The 18636-nt window shown below is 44.7% G+C and overlaps 1 protein-coding gene across 3 annotated transcripts in view; it reads right to left on the bottom strand.

Moving 5' to 3' along the window:
• Positions 1 to 18366, bottom strand: part of TMEM154 (transmembrane protein 154) — a 45841-nt gene extending 27475 nt beyond the window's left edge. For 2 of the 3 annotated variants that reach the window (XM_019441267.2, XM_019441265.2), the window contains exon 1: positions 18177 to 18366. In XM_019441267.2, coding sequence (XP_019296812.2) covers positions 18177 to 18264 — 88 coding nt within the window. In that variant the 5' untranslated portion in view covers positions 18265 to 18366. The remainder of the gene's footprint in view (positions 1 to 18176) is intronic. The other variant, XM_019441266.2, reaches the window with a different exon arrangement.
• Positions 18367 to 18636: the final 270 nt, after the last annotated feature.

Raw genomic sequence — 18636 nt, 5'->3', positions numbered from 1 at the left:
TTTTAACACAAAGGGTGGCAAAATGTATATACTGCTCTGACCGTTGCTTTTCTCACTTAAAATTTGATCTTAAGGGGCGCCTGGGTGGCTCAGTCAGTTAAGTGTCTGACTCTTGGTTTCAGCTCAGGTCATGATCTCATGGTTTCATGAGTTCAAGCCCTGTGTCCTGCTGACAGTGCGGAGCCTGCTTGGGATTCTCTCTCTCTCCCTCTCTCTGCCTCTCCCCCACTTGCGCTGTGTCTGTGTCTCTCAAATATGAATAAATAAAAAAAAATTTTTTTTAATTGATCTTAAGGGCATCCGGGTGGCTCAGTTGGTTGAGCCCCTGACTCTTGGTCTCGGCTCAGGTTAGGATCTCATGGTTTGAGTTCCAGCCCCACACTGGGCTCTGCACTGACAGCACAGAGCCTGCTTGGGGTTCTCTCTCCCTCTGCCTCTTTCAAACTAAATAAATAAACTTAAAAAATGTGACCTTCAAGATTATTTCATGTCTATATACAGACAGTTGTCTTTCCCCCTATTATTTGGATGTATCATAACCTGTTCCTATTGACAGAGATTTAAGTTGTTTCTTTTGCATTTTCAATGATGTTACAATAAACACCCCTGCGTCCTTTGGTTTGTACCCGTGCACGTATGGTCTGTATTTTGTCTTAAGTGTGGTGAGAGCAGGAACAAGGGTGTTGGGTGCAGGGGGAGAGAAGACAGCACCAAATTGCTCTTGGTGGCCTTCTCCAAGATGGCTCCAGCCCGGGCCTCACACCATGAGGACCAGCAGAAACTAAGTCAGAAAAGTGTGGGGCGTGCAGGGTATCTTTGATGGGAAAGGGGGGAGTTGAAAAACGGTGGGGATTAGCCCCAGCAGCATTAGATGCCGTCAAAAGGGGAGCCAGAAAACCAAGGTGAGCCATAGAATCAACTCAGGAGCCAAGAGTGTCTCACCAAGGGAACAGAGGTGAGAGTGAAACAAGAGGCGGACAAAACCAAGGTGGGAACCGCAAAGGAGCCAGTGGTCACAAAAGCAGGCAACGCAGAGGGCTACTCAGGGGACTGTTGCGTAGAGCATTACGGAGGTTCCTCCTGCGGCCTGTGGGGTGACAGCAACTCTTTCCCCCATGGACACGGCACCCCCTAAAGCTACTCTGCCTCCAACGTATCTATGGACCCCGGCCTTTTCTTTTTCCTTCTTTCTTTTTTTTTAGAGACAGTGATTTTTTTTTAAAGTTTATTTATTTATTTTGAGAGAGGGTGGCAGGAGGGGCAGAGAGAGAGAGGGAGAGAGAGAATCCCAAGCAGGCTCTGCTCTGTCAGTGCAGAGCCCCATGCGGAACTCAATCCCACGACCATGAGATGATGACCAGAGCCAAAGTCAGATGCTTAACAGACTGAGACACCCATGTGCCCTAAACCCCAGCTTTTTCTGAGCAACACTTGCTAAGGCCCACAATAGTCAATGGTAACTTCCTATAGGAACCACCTTATGCTTCTTGGGTAAAAGCAACATTTTACAACCTAAGGAGTCTAGTGCTTCTATGGGAGAACCCAGACTCTCTATCAGGAAGTGAGCCCAGAACGTGTGTGGGGCAGAATGTGCAGGGCCGTGTCTTATGTCGTGTGTGGACTTTGTGGACATCTCCATGGCATCGGGGCGGGCAGGATGTGGGTTCAGAACGGCAGGGCCTGGGAGGGCCCCTCACTGCCTCGACCCTCTCTTAAAAGCCAAGGAAGGAGGCCCTGTCCTACTTATCCCATAGTGTTCCTGTGAAGAGCAAAGGAAATCACAACCACGAAAATGCCAAGTAACCCACAGGGCACCACACACACACGCCCGGTGTTGGTAGATTTGCTACTCGCTTAGTGCTCCGTTCTCGTTCCCCCATCTCTAGACTTACCGGTTTCTCGGCCGTCCCCCTGGGGACTAATCTGCCTGCTCTGACGTCTTCATCTTATTGCTATGTCTTCTCACCTAAGTCTGGACATATTTCAGGGTAAGTGATGTATGGCCTGAGGGTAAAACTGAAAACGCTGCAGAAATAGAGAGGCTCAGGCATGACAGTGAACAGGGAGAGGCACGAGCCAGCGAAAAGCGACGCTGCAACACCTCACTTTGCTTTTAATCCTCCGATCCTAAAAGCACCAGATAATCAACCGCACAGTTACGGAGTCACTTACAAATGACTGTTGACGATGGCCATGCAAACACATCTGGGACGCATATTCCACAAACCTGGCAAGGACCCTGGGGGGAATCTTTGTGCGTGGGAAACTGGGAGAAAAGGCTCCAGGTGAACCCGGCAGCAAGAGCAGCTGAGTGGGCGCGTCAGCCCTTATCACTGCTCCAAACACCGTCACTAAGTGGAAATGACTCTGCTTCTCCGTGAAGCAAACTAGCTGACTTCTCTTTTCTTGAAAGTGGAACAAATATGCAACCACGCTCCAGTTTTTTTGTTTTTGTTTTTTTTTAAGTTGAAGATAAAAAGGCATTACGTACCAGCTGAGAGAATGCCACACTGATGTTCCAATGTAAAAGAAAACAATGTTGAGACAATGGCATTAAACTCAGGATACCACGGAGTCTGTTGGGCCTCAATCAGAGGCTCCATTCTTTCATTTGTTATGTAGACTCCATGCACGAATTGTGTCAACGATTTCATAATTCAGATAACGAAACAAACGGAAACACAAGTCAGGTGTCAGGCATTCAAATTCTGCCCTGCTCTGTGGAGAAACTGGAGTATCTGAATTTCAAGATACTTAAGACACCAAACTCAAGAAGTCCGCCTGCTTCTCATTCACCTGGACCTCTGCGCACAGCGAAGAGCCAGTCAGTGTTGGATGAGATAAAACCAAACCGAGGGTTCTCAGCCTTAGCTGCACGTTAGGATCACCTGTGGACCTTCTAACGCTCCTGATGCCCAAACCTTTCCACCTCACTATATCTGGGGTGAATGCAGGCCTCAGGATTTTTTTTTTTTTTTTTTTTACAGTTCTCCAGGTGACTCCAGTGTGCAGCCGGGATTGAGAACCACTGCTGAAGACCCTCCCCATTTCTGGTCTTGCCCTGGGCCACCCAGCACTCCGAGCCACTGCTGTTCTCAGCGCTCCTCGTTGGCGAACTGGAGAAGAAAGAGGTCAGGCAGTGGGATACCAAAGTCTTGTCTAGCAGCTACCGACTCTGTCTCCAGAACGGAATAGCTTAACAGTCACCACTGAAGCCTTGAGCCCCCTTAAACCACGGGTCCTCAAACTTTAGCTTCAGAATCAGCTGGAAGGTTTCTCAAACACAGAATGGTGACCACCGCTCCCAGAATTTCTGCTTTAGTAGGTCTGGGATGGAGTTAAAACGTTTCATTTCTAACAAAATGCGGTTGCTGCTGGTCTGGAGGCCATGCTTTGAGAGCCATCGGCCAGGCTAGGTTGAGAGAGGACAACCATGCCTTCCCGAGTAAGTCTGAATATGAGAGAGTGTGCTGGGGTATGAAACCCTCACCCCTTGTGAAGGTCACTGCTGACAGAACAGTTTGGGGCTTTAAACCATGGGTCCTCAAACTTTAGCTTCAGAATTACCTGGAGGGTTTCTCAAACACAGAATGCTGACCACTGCTCCCAGAGTTTCTGCTTTAGTAGGTCTGGGATGGAGCTAAAACGTTTCATTTCTAAAAACATGCGGTGGCTGCTGGCCTGGAGGCCATGCTTTGAGAGCCATTGGTCTAAGTTGTGTTTAGTTATTAGTGATGCCTCTTGTCCACAACATTTACCATGCACCCACATCAGCTGGTGGGTTTTAAGCTCTGTCCAAATCAGTGAGGGTATCTATAGCGGCTGTGCCTCGGCATGTTTTAAAAGCTCCCCAAGTGATTTCAGTAAGTATGCCAGGCTGAGAGTTACTGAGTTAAATTGTAATTCAATTGACTTTATTTTAATTTGTTGTTACTAAGCTTTAAAGGAGGGGTGCCTGGGGGGCTCAGTGGGTTAAGCGTCCGACTTCAGCTCAGGTCATGATCTCATGGCTCATGAGTTCAAGCCCTGCGTCGGGCTCTGTGCTGACAGTTCGGAGCCTGGAGCCTGCTTCGGATTCTGTTTCCGTTTCTCTCTGCCCCTCCCTCACTCACAATCTGTGTGTCTCTCTCTCAAAAATAAATATTAAAAAAAAAAAAAAAAAAAAGATGAGCGGAGACCCTATACAGAAAGAAGCCTCTGAGAGCAAAATTAATAGGAATAGGCATCCATCAGATGGTCTATCTCTTCGGTGCTGGTGTCTGTTTACAAATCAGTTGTTCAGCATCTGTGGAATCGGACTGCGATGGGCCATGGAACAAATGGGAACCAATGACGTACCAGGCTCATCCGACTGCAACCAGTCTGTGGGAGGGTGATTGTGTTGGATGCAGGGAGACACCAGGGCCAAGTGGATGGACGATGCTCCTTGGTGTTGGGCCACTGGGATATCAGCCTGCATGGACCACAGGTGGGTTTCTGAAGTGTTCTGCCTTTCTCCCATTTGCTTGGATTCAAAACAGTACTAACCTATTGTTTATCATCTGAGAGTACTTCATTCAGGTACTTTTTTTTTTTTTTAATGTTTCTTTATTTTTGAGGGAGAGAGAGAGCGAGCAGGGGAGAGGCAGAGGGGTTGGGGGGACAGAGGACCTGAAAAGAGCTCTGCACTGACAGCAGAGAGAGAGCCCAATGAGGGGCTCGAACTCACAAACCGTGAGATCATGACCGGAGCCAAAGCCAGACGCTTAACCAACTGAGCCCCCAGGCGCCCCCACATACTTGTTTATTGTCTGATGCCTCCACAGTTTGGTGCCTTTTGTATCCCTAGCACCTGTAACCCTGTCTGCCATCGGGTAAAAGTTGTTTAGGAAATGTAAATAGGCCATGTTAGTCTGAGAGAAAATGCGGGGACATCTCTTACCTTTTTATCAAGAATATAATGTCCTCCTGCCTCTATCCACCCTCTTCCAGGAATACACACTGTACATTCTTAGTCACAAAGAGAAACACGGATCTAAGGTGGTCTTCTTAAAAAGTTATCTAGGGGCGCCTGGGTGGCTCAGTCGGTTGGGCGTCCGACTTCAGCTCAGGTCACGATTTCACGGTCCGTGGGTTCGAGCCCCGCGTCGGGCTCTGGGCTGATGGCTCAGAGCCTGGAGCCTGCTTCCGATTCTGTGTCTCCCTCTCTCTCTGCCCCTCCCCTGTTCATGCTCTGTCTCTCTCTGTCTCAAAAATAAGTAAACGTTAAAAAAAAAAATTTTTTTAAAGTTATCTAAATTTCAAAGAAAGCACTGGAAAATGAGAGGAACTGTTGAATGCAAAGTTAAAAATACTGAATGATAAAATTTCATGTTCCTAGTTTTTGTTTTGTTTGGGTGGGGGGATTCCAGTGTTTCCCATGGTTTCCCACATGTAAAGGCTGGGTGACCTAATTCTCTCTGGGGACAGGACTAGGGAAATGGAGAGATTGTGGTTGTCATTGTAAGCTCTGCTGTACTATTTGACCATTTTGATTAAGTGGAAATACTCACCTAATGTATTTTCCTGACATATTTACCTGAAGAAGGTATGATCAGGTTAACTATGGTTGAACAGATGCAAGACAATAGCGCCGAAGGGTGAGGGCGGGTTTTAACTGTCAAAGGGCAGTTCAGAGGCACCGGGGTGGCTCAGTCAGTTACCTGTCTGTCTTTGGCTCGATGGTGATCTTGCAGTTCATGGGTTCAAGCCCCACATCAGGCTCTGCATTATCAGTGCATTATCTGCACTGCATTATCAGTGCAGAGCCTGCCTGGGATTTTCGCTCTCCCTCTCTCTCTGCCCCTCCCCCACTCATGCTTGCATGCTCTAAATAAACAAATAAACTGTAAAAAAAAAAAAAAAGGAAAGAAAGAAAAAAAGTAAAGGCAGTTCACATACAGCAATGCCTGCATTTTGTACACCCTTTCTCATCAACCATATGCTGAAAGAAGGTTAACAAATGTTTCTTTGGCTTATTTTGAGGAGGGTCATCTAGTAAAATGCTTTCACACGGTAGTCTGCTCTGGGAATTTACTTGCGAAGCTTGGTTGTATTTTTTACCTCATTGCCTCCAGAAGCACACTTGCAGCTCCAGTTTATTATCAGATTTTATTTTTATTTTTTTGTAATTTGCTATCAGATTAAAACATGCCCACAAAGGGGGCCCACCATGCTCGGATGCCTTTTTTTTTTGTTTTAAACTTTTTATTTTGGTGTCTTTTCAAAAGAAAGCTTGCTTATATTTAACCGGACTTGCCCAGACCCTGAGGCTGTCTTGTCTCAGTTGGGAGTTACTCACCTGGGGAAGCTGCATTTCTGACCATCTGACTACCTTTTTGCACGCTGGAGACCTGTTCTGCCTTGTGGTACCTGGCAGTTTAAAGGAATGTATGTATTTTCTTTAATGTTTATTTATTTTTGAGAGAGGGAGAGAAAACCACGGAGGAGGAACAGAGAGAGGAAAAGAGAGAGAGTCCCAAGCAGGTTCTGCGCTGTCAGCACAGACCTTGATGCAGGGCTTGAGCTCACAAACCGTGAGATCATGACCTGAGCTGAAATGAAGAAACAAATGAAAAAAAAAAAAAAAAAATGGAAACAAAAAGGATTTTCTTAAAATGATAGCTATTATCATTACTAATCTGAATATTTTCTACTTTTATTATATTTCTATCTCTCTTTCGAATAACTGGTTTCAAAATTACAATTCGAGAGAGTTAGTGGGAGTCAAATGTTCCTGGCCATGCCCTTGCCCTCTCTCTGGCCTGCTATCAGCCCCCTCCGAGTAGGGAGGGGAGACAAGGCGGGCTCCTGCACAGTGCACACGGGCCCACTGTCTGGGCAATGCACCCCTTGCTCAGATCAGCATGGGCTCAGTGTCGCCAGAGAGAGCACCTGAAAGACAAGGCCAAGCCCAAAAACAAGTGGTAGATGTATGTTTGTGGACATACAGGAGACAAGGAGGACAGGAGTGAAGGGAAAGGAGATGTGGGCTAGTATCTCAGGGGCTGAGGTGTCTTCACCAGGAGCAGCCTGAGAAAGGGGAGAGGGTGTAACCAGTATGAGGGAGCAGAGAGCAAGAGATTGTTCTATTGTTTGACAGATTCTTACAGGAGGCCGAGGAAGGAGGCAATTTCCTCAGGTCTCTGAAGTGGTGTCTGAGCGGAACAAATCGTGGATGGGACTTTCTGAGTCCAGGTGTCTGAGGCTGGTGTCTGAGGCTGGTGTCTGAGGCTGGCCTGCTTCTGGTCCTATTTTACCTTGAAAGGGATTCTATCCTGGCCCTCCATCCTGGACAACCTAACAGGCCTCAAGCACTGAAAATTCAGTGTTACTGCTTGAGCTCGGGATGCAATTCAGTTCCACTCTCTTGCCAGCCTCTTTTCTGCATTTGTTTTGTTTTTAAATTTTTTAATGTTTATTTTCGAGAGAGACAGAACGTGAGTGGGGGAGGGCCAGACAGAGAGGGAGACACAGAATCTGAAGCAGTTTCCAGACTCTGAGCTGTCAGCACAGAGCCTGTCGAGGGGCTCAAACTCACGGTTTGTGAGTTCATGACCTGAGCCGAAATTGGCGTTCAACTGACTCAGCCACCGAGACGCCCCTTCTGCATTTGTTAATATAATCCCACGATTTTTTTTTTCCTTCTAGTTTTTAATGTGATGGGTTGCACGAGTAGATTCTCTAAAGGTGATCCACTCTCGGATTCCTGGTTCTATGTAATCATTAGGGTGTTGTGTTTTGCTTTGTTTTCAGCATGGTTCCTGTACTTTTATTTGAATAACTGATCTAGGACTCAGCCTAATTTTTTTCTAATATTTATTAACTGGCTACGTAACCAAAGGTCTGTGGTTTTAGTGACAGACCAATGTAGGGATGGTCTTTGCTTGATAAAAGATAGTCATAGGGTTGCTAGATAAAGTACAGGACCCCCACTTGAATTTGAGTATCAGATAAACAACAAATAATTTGTTTAGTACAAATGTGTCCCATGCAATATTTGTGTGGCCTATACTTACACTGAATTGCATGAGATATACTTACACTAAAAAAAAAAAAAGTGTTTATTTGAAATTTACATTTAACTGAGTGTCCTATATTTTTATTTGCTAAATGTAGTAGTCTTAATCATGAAAAAATAAACAAGCATAATGTTCAGAAAAGAATAAATGTCTTTTTAATTAATAAATATTTTTGTCGGTGGAAGAAAAAAAACCAGATGTCAGGAAACCCTAGTAACTACTGGACTCTTATTTCTGAAAACCACAGTGGGGTGGGGAAGTAGGAAATAATAAAGATGGATTTAGTTCATGTACAGCAAAAAAACATAGAAAAAAATTCAAATTTCTAAAACAGACTAGATTTATTGGTTTTATTTCAAGGTAAAGGAACCCAACACCACCAACTGGACTCTGCCCTGGTAGGGAACTTTCCTTTCACCATATTTAATTAAGGAGGAAATGTTTCTGTGCTGTCCTCGTCCCCCGAGGCAGATGTTTCTATTTATTTTATGTTACAGAAATTTTATTGCTTTTTTGAGTTTTCAAATCCTCTTTTACTGGCTTGAAATGTATTATCCATGGAACTTATATTCCTTTTGTTTTCCTTTCAAAAGCCTCCCCCAAATGCTTGTAACTACCTGGTCTTTCTGCAAATCGTCAGGCTTGCTCAATACCTATTTTCTGGGTCTGAACTCCATCCCTATTTTTTTAAATGTTTTTATTTCTTTTTGAAAGAGAGACAGAAAGAGTGAGAGAGACAGGGCGTGAGCAGGGGAGGGGTAGAGAGAGGGAGACACGGAACCTGAAGCAGGCTCCAGGCTCTGAACTGTTCGCACAGAGTCCCACGTGAGGCTGGAACTCACGGACCATGAGATCATGACCTGAGCTGAAGTCGGATGCTCAACCGACTAAGCCACCCAGGCGCCCCCCCATCCCTATTTTGAGAGGAAGACAGATAAGAATACTTTCTCAATACTACTCAATGGATGTGGTTACATAGTATTCTCTCCAGGAAGGGAAGCACTAATTGTTGCCTGTTTTGGTCTGAGAAGACAGAAGTAAACTACTTATACATGAAAAGATATGGGATAGTTAACACTTTGGAATAAAAAAAAAAGTGGGGTAAGTAAAAAATCATATTTATCCAGGTATTACCATAGTTTCATTTTATTATTTAAATGATTATGACTTTGTCATGAATATATGTAAATCTTGGATAAATTTTATGTCATTCATTCCCCAGTCAGTCAGTCAATAGTGTGCCTATTATGTACCAGGCACTATTCTAGGTCCTGGCATATAAAGGTGAATGAGACCAGGTCTATGCTTCCCAGGGAAGACACTGGTAAGTAGGGACAATGGCACATAAATCAATACCTATAATACAGTTTAACAAAAGCCATGATTGTATACAGAATACCATGAGACTATGGGAGAGGAAGGTATTTGTTCATCTGGGGGTGGAAGACTCAGGAAATCTTCACAGAGGAGAAGGTCATTAAATTGAATCTCAGGAGTTTATCAGGCAAAGGTGTCAGGGAAAGGCATCACAGTTGACGCACATGGGAAGGCTCAGTGACCCAACAGTGTTGGCACATTCGAGCAGTTGCACCATCAGGCGTGTGGTGGGGAGTGTCAAGGGTTAAGCAAGAAAGGAACTCAGGACATCTCATAAGGGGCCTTGTAATAATGGCAAGGGGTTTGGAATCTACTCAAAGGAAATGAAATCTCACTGAAGGGGTAGATATAGGAAGAAATGATCACTTTTTGTTATAGAGCTATTGCTCTGGAGGCCATGTGAAATAGGGTTGAAGAGGAGACTAAACACAAGAGACAGGTTAAGAAGTTAATGAACTAGAATAGGCGAGCGCTAACAAGTGCTTAAACTAGCAGGGAGCTGAGAAGGAGTTCCGTTCTGGACATGCTGAGCCTAAGGCCCATGTGACATTGTCCAAGAAAAACTGAGGACGAGAATGCAGGTATAAAGCTGGGCAGATAGGCCTAGTGGGAGGTTGTTTTGTTTTGTTTTGTTTTGTTTTGTTTTGTTTTGAATCATCAGCCAAGAAGTAAGGTGAAAGCCATGAACAAGGATACCATGGCCCAGGAATGATATAAGGAATAAGAAATAAAAGATAGACATGCTATGAAATGAGCAGGTGGAAGAGAAAGACTCCTAAACAAAAACTGGAAAGGAGCATTCAATGTGCTAGGAGATCAAGGAGAAAAAGGCATTGCAAAACCCAAGGAAGAGGAGAATTTCAATCATTGGTTAATTATGTTAAGTGATACGGAGGAAAACGTGCAATAGGGACAGAAATGGGTCTCTTGGGGTTAGCTCTTAGAAGACACTGATGACCCAGGTAGAGCAATTGGAATGCTGTGTTTGACACAGCAGCCAGATTGCAGTGGGTCCAGATGAAGGTGTGTTGACTTCTTTCAAAGAGACTGGGAATTATGGAAAGGGACGATGGCAGAAAGCTCAAGAAAAACTCAGAGGCACTCTCATTATTTTGCATTATAAAAGTATACCTACCTGAAAGAATAGAGAATACTGTAACAGATAACTGGGTACCCACCACTAATTATCTTACAATTTTCTATATCGACTAGAGGACAGATTGGCAAACTTTTCCTTAAAGAGCAGAGAATGAATGTTTTAGATCTTGTGGCCCACAAAGCAAAATACAGGCTATTATGTAAGTTTTTGTTTAACCATTTAAATATATAAAAACCATTCCTAGCTTACGGGTCAGAAAAAAACGTGGCGCTTGCTGAGTTTGGCCCATGGGTTTTCATTTGCTGACCCCAGGACTACCATGTTTTTCTGAAAGAAACACAACATCATAGATACAGTTGAAGCCCTCCTTGTACTCCTCCCTGATCTCATTCCCCTCCCTCCCTTTCCAACGGTAATTGCTTTCCTAAAGTTAACGTGTATCAGTCCCAACTTTTAAAATATGCTTATGTCCCTAAGTAATATAAGCATAATTTGGAGTGTTTTTATGTATTTATTTACTTTTGTGGGAGAAAGCATGCATGAGCACACATGTGTGTGCAGGGGAAGGGCAGAGGGAGAGAGAGAATCTTAAGCAGGCTCCAAGCCCAGCGCGAAGCCTCGTGCAGGGCTTGATCCTACGACCGCGAGATCATGACCTGAGCCGAAATCAGGAGTCGAATGCTCAGCTGACTGAGCCACCCAGGCGCCCCGGAGTGTTTTTAAAACTTTAAGTATATGTAATCATTCTGTGCAAAATAATCTTCAGTTGGGTTTTTTGGCTAACATTACAGTTGAGATTAATTCATCTTCATACATTTGGCTTTAGTTCATTAATTTTACCAGCTATATGACACCTCATTTTGTGACTATATTAAGTTTCACATATTCTTCTGTTCATGAACATTTAAGTTGTTTCTATTTTCTCCATCTTTACAAACAGTGCTACAGTCAGCATTCTTGGCCATGACGTTTTGCCACACATTTGTTTTTGAGCTGGTATATATACCTGAGATTAAATTGTTGAGGTTGTAGGCTACAAACATTTTTAGCTGACTAAATATTTCCAAATTGTCCTCCAGACTGGTTGTGTAGAAAAATTTCCTTTTCCGGTATTTTGGTATGGTTGGTAACCTGAAAATTTTTCCCAATATGCCACACCTAGAAATACTGAATGAAATATCAGAAGCAACTTTTTAAATGTATAAAGAAATCTCAAAAAAGCAAGGAAATCCTCAGGGTCCAGAAAATGTTTCAAAAAACAAAAAAGAAAAAAGAAAAGGAAAGGAAAAAAGAAAAAGATGATAGAGGAAATTTAAATTCGGAGACGAATATGGGAACCTAGGGGATTTCCTAGAACAAAGGTTTGGGACCATAGGGATATGAGAGGTTATATAATTCTTTCAGGGGACTTCTGTCCATCTCTTGGCTCAAAACTTAAGGCTGGGGTGCCTAGGCGCCTGGGTTAAGCATCTCACTGTTGGTTTTGGCTCAGGTCATAATCTTACAGTTTGTGAGATCAAGCCCTGCATCAGGCTCTATGCTGACATCACAGAGCCTGTTTGACCTTCTCTGCCTCTCTCACATGCTCTCTCTCTCTCTCTCTCTCTCTCTCCCGAAATAAATAAATTTAAAAAAAAAAAAGTTAAAGCTGAAACACCAGGCCATGGTTTTTAAAAAAAAAAGGAAGGGGCGCCTAGGTGGCTCAGTTAGTTAAGTGACTGACTCTTGAGTCGGGCTGAGGTCAGGATCTCATGGTTCATGTGTTTGAGCCCCACATCAGCCTCTGCGCTGACAGTGAGGAGCCTGCTTGGGATTCTCTCTCTCTGTCTCTCTCTCTCTTTGTGTCCCTCCCCCACTTTCATGCTCTCTTTATCTCTTTCAAAATTAAATAAACTTAAGGAAAAGAAAAGAAGGGAAGGAGCAGTGATTAGCACAAAGTTTTAAGTCAAAGACCAGTGTTCCACAGCCAGGCTGACCTCACCCTCATCCTGACACTGTGGACCTGGCCCCTCTTCTGATTTCAATTTGATTTTGTCTACTTCTTTCTCGTTGGCAATAGCTTTGGCATCTCTGGTCATCTGTTTCTGGCGTCAACTTGCCTCCACAGCAGACTCTGGTTTGTTGGCTCGTGCCTTTAATGATGTTTGGGCACCTCCTCTTGTCACTCTTGGAGTCTGACCCCTGAGGCCTGCTCAGCCTCCCCCTCTCCACGCCAATGCTGGGGGTTAAGCCTGAGGTCTAACCTCTGACTCTCCTCAAGCCTAGCACATCCCTGCCTCCATTTCTCCCAAACACTATTCTGTGGTGACAGGACTAGGTTGTATTGGTAAAGTATTTACAATACGTTGGTGATGGAATAAAAAAAAAGTTGGATTTCTGTTAAGTGGGGTGAGTCTTCCTCTGTGTGCCAGACTGTATCCTCAGTGCCCCCAAGATTTCTCTTTTTTTTTTTTAGTTTTTTTAAATGTTTATTTATTTTTGACACAGAGAGAGAGACAGGGCATGAGTGGGGGAGGGGCACAGAGAGAGGGAGACACAGAATCCGAAGCAGGCTCCGAGCTGTCAGCACAGAGCCCGACGCGGGGCTCGAACTCACAAACCACGAGATCATGACCTGAGCCCAAGTCAGACGCTCAAGTGACTGAGCCACCCAGGTGCCTCGTGCCCCCAGGATTTCTATCATGAATGGGAATCAACTGAGATGAACAACAGGCTTGGGTCTGTATAAACTTCAGATAAAACTATTAGGTAATACTATGTTTAAAACAAAGACATAGAAGGAATAAATAACACAAGAAAAAATAAAACCAGGGGCGCCTGGGTGGCTCAGTCAGTTAAGGGTCCAAGTTCAGCTCAGGTCATGATCTCATGGTTTATGAGCTCCAGTGCCATGTCAGGCTCTGTGCTGACAGCTCAGAGCCTGGAGCCTGCTTCAGATTCTGTCTCTCTCTCTGCCTCTCCCCCACTCATGCTCTGTCTCTCTCTCTCTCAAAAATAAATAAACATTAACAAATTTTTTTTTTAAAGAAAAATAAAAGCAAGACATATTTTTTTCTGGAAATGAAAAAATTTTTTCTAGAATAAAAAATATAACTGAAATTAAAAGCCCAATGAATGGGTTAAGCAGCAGGATGGACAGGGTGATTGCACTAACCCTCCCACCGGTGGTGCAGAGTTCCTGTTTCTCCACATCTTTGCCAACATTTGAGGATGGTGCAAACTATACACAGGTAGGCAAATTGCAGGTTATATTGTTTCTTTGCAGAATTGGGCCCATCCCAGCCAAAATCCAGCCCTCTTCTGGTTTCTTAGATCAGGCTTTTGGACACAGAGGGACTTTAAGCCTCAATCAATCCCTTTCTGTCTGTTTTTGTTTTTTTTTTGTTTTTTGTTTTTTTGGTTTTTTTGGTCCCTGAAGGCTGCTTGGTCCTTGGGGTCAGTTCTCAGTAGCGCTCTCCCACAGCGACTGACCCTGGTTCCCACACCCCGAAGCCTCTTACCCAATGACTTCATCATTCCAACTTTTCCGGCTTCTGGTCTTAACTATGCTAATCCCCTGATTCTCTGTTGCTCACTCTGCACCTTGGCAGCCTTTCCTTCCCCCTCTAAAGGCCAAAGTTCAACCCAACTCCCTCCATCCCTTTTCCTGTAGACCCGTCTCTGACCCAACCAGATACAGCTCCTTTATTAATATGCAGTAACATTAGACTCCAACTAAGAATGCATCTACAGTTAGAAGGATACCAGACATATATTTTTCTAAACCTGAAACTAGCCACATATCCTGGCAGAGCCTAAAAATCCAGAGGTATCACAGCATATGTTAGAGCATGGATTCCTGAGACTGAATCTTACTTTACTATTTAACTGTGTGACCTGAGGCAAGTCACTTAACCTCTCAGTGACTCCATTTTCTCATACGTAAAAGAGGGACATGTGTTTAAGGTTGTTAGGAAAATCAAATGAGTTAGTATAAATAATTTAGAACAGCGCCTGGCATACAATGAATACTATATGTGTTTGCTATCATCATTATTGCTACTTGAAATTGGAACTGTCCCAGGCAATAGCAGGTGCCAGTCACATTCGTTGAAATGAGATCAGTGTAAGAAGTGCAACTCCATTTATGTAACTAGTATTTTATTTAATTCTTTCTTCCCAAGGTTTAGCTAATGCTCTCCTGAAACAGCATAGAAAATCTCCCAGTCGTCCGTGTCAAACCCAGTGTTTAACCCTGGCCACCAAAACAGTTACAGCCTCCTTGTTCTCTGTGTCATGCCCTTAGCCCTCCTTTCTACAAACCATTATGCCCAAAGCAGATAATAAATCCCATGTTTTTGGTGTCTGGGAAGTTGCTTTTAGCTTTCTGATATTGTCAAGCTGACATTGACAGGGCACAGGGCAAGAAACCAGGTGGAAATGACTCCCTCACTCATTGGACACAATGTTGCCTTGACATTGAGTCTGCATTTTCTTAGCATCCAACCCTGGCCAAGATACTTAAATCCACAGCTTTTCTTCTACTATGCTCATCTGTTTGGTCAAAATCCCAGAAAAGCTGTTTTCTCATTTCTCTCCTGGTGATTTCTAAGCAGATTATTTCACTTGGGATAATAATCAAGTCTGCATCAGGCTCTCTCTATAGAGAGAAAAGACACTGAGAGGTATTGACACTGGTCCAGGTAACTGCAGGTATGAGATTATGTTGCCTGTTTGTGGTTGGCTTGATTTGAGCTGTATCCTGGAATATGTTTGCAAGGAAGAGAGTCAGGCTGTTCAGTAGATTGGATTCTACTACCAAACATCTCCAAGATACTTTTTGAAGAATCCAAGGAAATACAAGTGTGACGCCTATAAACCAACTCACATCCTGAAGTCTTAGGCCCCATGGGCTCACAATGATATACATTCGTTAATTTAAAAATATATAATCAGTCTTTGTAAGAGACTTCCCCTTGACTTCGATTATACAGCTTTTTGCAGGTGGGCATTTTTGCATTTTCTGACTTTGGAAATCCAGACAGGGCCCAGTAAGTGTCTTGGATGATTATCCGGATAAAACCTGCACTTGGCTGAAATGCAGCTTTTCACCTCTGACTTCCCTGACATTCTAATGATACTTGTTTTCAGGAGTTCATCAGCTTTTAGTGATCAGCCTCAGATCCATTATATTGCTCGAAAAGGGTTCGAGGAAGGCAAAGATGAGCTACAGAGGATTTTCCCTGGAGGAGCTCACAGGCTGGTGGCAGATACGGACATATACGCAATTAGGATTTAATGTGATTAGCTATGTTTATAGAAGTTTAGTTTTATGTGGGCATAATACAGGTAAAGGCAGAATGCCAGGCAAGGGGCAGTGTAAGGAGACATCAAGGAAGCGTTAACTTTCAGTCTGGGTCAATAGGAGTTCATTAAGTAGAAAAAAGAGAACTTGTCATTCACTTTTAGCATGAGCCACACAGGCCTGGGGCACTTGCTCCATTCGGTGTGACTGTGGCTGGGCAGTGGGAGGGCACGTGGGAGGAGATGCCATGGAAAGGAGGTTGAAGTGAGAGTCTAAGGGGCATCAGTGAGGAGCAACCAAAGGTCTTCATGTGGAAGAGCCACTGATCAGATGTGGGTTTTAGAAAGAAAACTTGTACTGGGTCTTCAGATGATCCTTTTGCGTCTCCCAAGCAGACGCTTGGACTCAGAAATGTCAAGAAAATACTCAGGCAAGCTTAAATATTACTCTCAGCGCGTCTTTGAGGCACGGGTGGTACCTCTAAGACTCACAACAGGTGGCAGTGGGATGGCTGGGCTCTGCCTCCTGGGGTGTGAAGGGACGCCCCGCGGGGACAGGAGTCTGGCCCAGAGGGCTCTCCACCCGGGCAGAGGAGAGAACCGGGGAACCTCAGTCAGAAGAGCTGCGGGGCAATGGAGCTTGGCTTTCCGACCTCCCTTGTGCCACCAAATGCAACTTGAGCTGTGTCACCTTGGTGCTCGCTCCCAGCCCCCAAACCGTGCCTAAGATAACACATTGTCTCCCCGCCCCCCCCGCACCCCCCCCCCCCGGCTCATCTTAAAATTTTTTTTTTTTTAACGTTTATTTATTTTTGAGATCGAGAGCATGAACGGGGGAGGGTCAGAGAGAGAGAGGGAGACACAGAATCCGAAACAGGCTCCAGGCTCCGAGCTGTCAGCACAGAGCCCGACGTGGGGCTTGAACTCACGAACCACGAGATCATGACCTGAGCCGAAGTCGGACGCTTAACCGACTGAGCCACCCAGGTGCCCCCCCGGCTCATCTTAAACACTACCTCCCATTTTAGCCAAACATCTTTCTGGTTGGAATGGTTTGCCTTTCACTTTTCATTTGCCACCTCGGATGCCTGGCAAGACCACATGGAGAGCACCCAGGGCAAGCGAAATTGGTGGGATGCTGTGGTGGCGTGTTGACTGTGAATCTCCAGGAAATTGCCACATCTGCTAGGTCAGGGCCTGATGCTCCCCCCTCCCCCCACCCCCATCCTATTTAAAGAATTGTAGCTTGAGAACTTCCTTTTGCTTGAAATACTGCCATATGCTAGAAGCAGGTAGTATCCCTTGACAGAAACTATTGGCAATGAGTTTATTTACCCGAGGGCAAGTCAACAAAACTGTAAGAGGCAATTGAGGCTGATCGTGCTTTTGTTGTAGCAACTGTCAAGGGTATAAATCAATTGCTGCTCTTAGCTCAAAATACTGAGATTTAACATTTTGTCTTTTCCGGTACCTTTGATTGGCTACAATCACATCACTTTTCAAAATAAAGTTTCATGGTATGCTTGGATGGCTCAGTCGGTTAAGCGTCCGACTTCGGCCCAGGTCGTGATCTCACGGTTCATGAGTTTGAGCCCCACGTCGGGCTCTGTGCTGACAGCTCAGAGCCTGGAGCCTGCTTCAGATTCTGTGTCTCCCTCTCTCTCTGCCCCTCCCCCCCTCATGCTCTGCCTCTCTCTCTCTCTCTCTCTCACACACACACACACACACACTCTGATTTTAAAAAGATTTAATCTAAAGATTTAAAGAGATTAAATAAAAAAAAAAAACAATAAAGTTTCAGTAGTAACAATCAATGCAAAGAAAATATCCCCCAACATAACAAGATCAAAGAAAAACAGATGAAAGGCTTCTCTTGATAAGTTGGAATGGATGCCTGGTAACTCCTCAGATAATTTTGTTTACTTTTTTTTTTTTTAACTTACTGTTTTTCTTTGGTATAATTTCTAGCCGTATATTTCCATACCCCAGTTTTTCACAAGAGGTTTTAGGACTAGCAGATTTCTCAACCCACCTTGTTAAAAGTAAATTCATTATTTCTCTGTTTCAGCTGACTGAAATGTTCTTTTGCACGAACTGCCAAAAAGTTCATGGTTTTCTTAATATGCCCGTTAGAGCTGGTAAATTACAGGGACCCCACGTGAGTGAACTGGGGCAGGATTGGCCAGCTGCGGGGAAAGCCAGCCAAGCCCCCCCAACTCCACCCCCCCAAACTACAATTCTGATTTTCTCTCCTTCTTTCACAGAAAGGACTAGATTTTCTGGGTGTTCCCCCTCCCCGGCAGAGTTCTGTAGCCCGGGGCACTAAACAAGCCTCGTAATCCTCCTTTCCTGGGGTGGAAAGCCGGGAGGTAGCTTACCCAGAGCCTGGCTGGTGGGAAGGAGCGCGATCACCAGGGCAAAGACGAGGGCAGCCCCGGAAGCCTTCCTGTCAGCTCGCCCCGGCATGATGCTGTGCTGGGCTGCGCTGGGCTTCAGCCTCCCTGAAACCTGAACATTTCCTGTTTCCTGCTTGTTTGGGTTGGTGCTGACTTGAAGGAGAGGTGTTTGCCTGTTTTTTAGGAAGTGATGTAATTCTGCAGGAGCCTGTCAGACCAGCAAGGATTGCAAAAGAGAAGTTGCTCTGCAAGCACTGATTCAGTCAGTAACACCTCTCAAGCCCTTTTCAGTCCCAGCCCTGCCACCGGCCCCCATCTTTTGTAATTGTCTCTTAGAAAACAGTGTCGATTGCTCAGATGGCTTTTGGGATCTGGGACTGAGGGTCCTGGACCACAAGCATTCTCCATTTGTGATTTTACTCAATCCCCAGGTGAGAATCTG

Source organism: Panthera pardus, unplaced genomic scaffold (genome assembly GCF_024362965.1).
Source record: "Panthera pardus isolate Hobbes unplaced genomic scaffold, ASM2436296v1 HiC_scaffold_13, whole genome shotgun sequence".
Lineage (NCBI taxonomy): Eukaryota > Metazoa > Chordata > Mammalia > Carnivora > Felidae > Panthera > Panthera pardus.
This window is presented reverse-complemented; position numbering and strand designations above follow the sequence as displayed.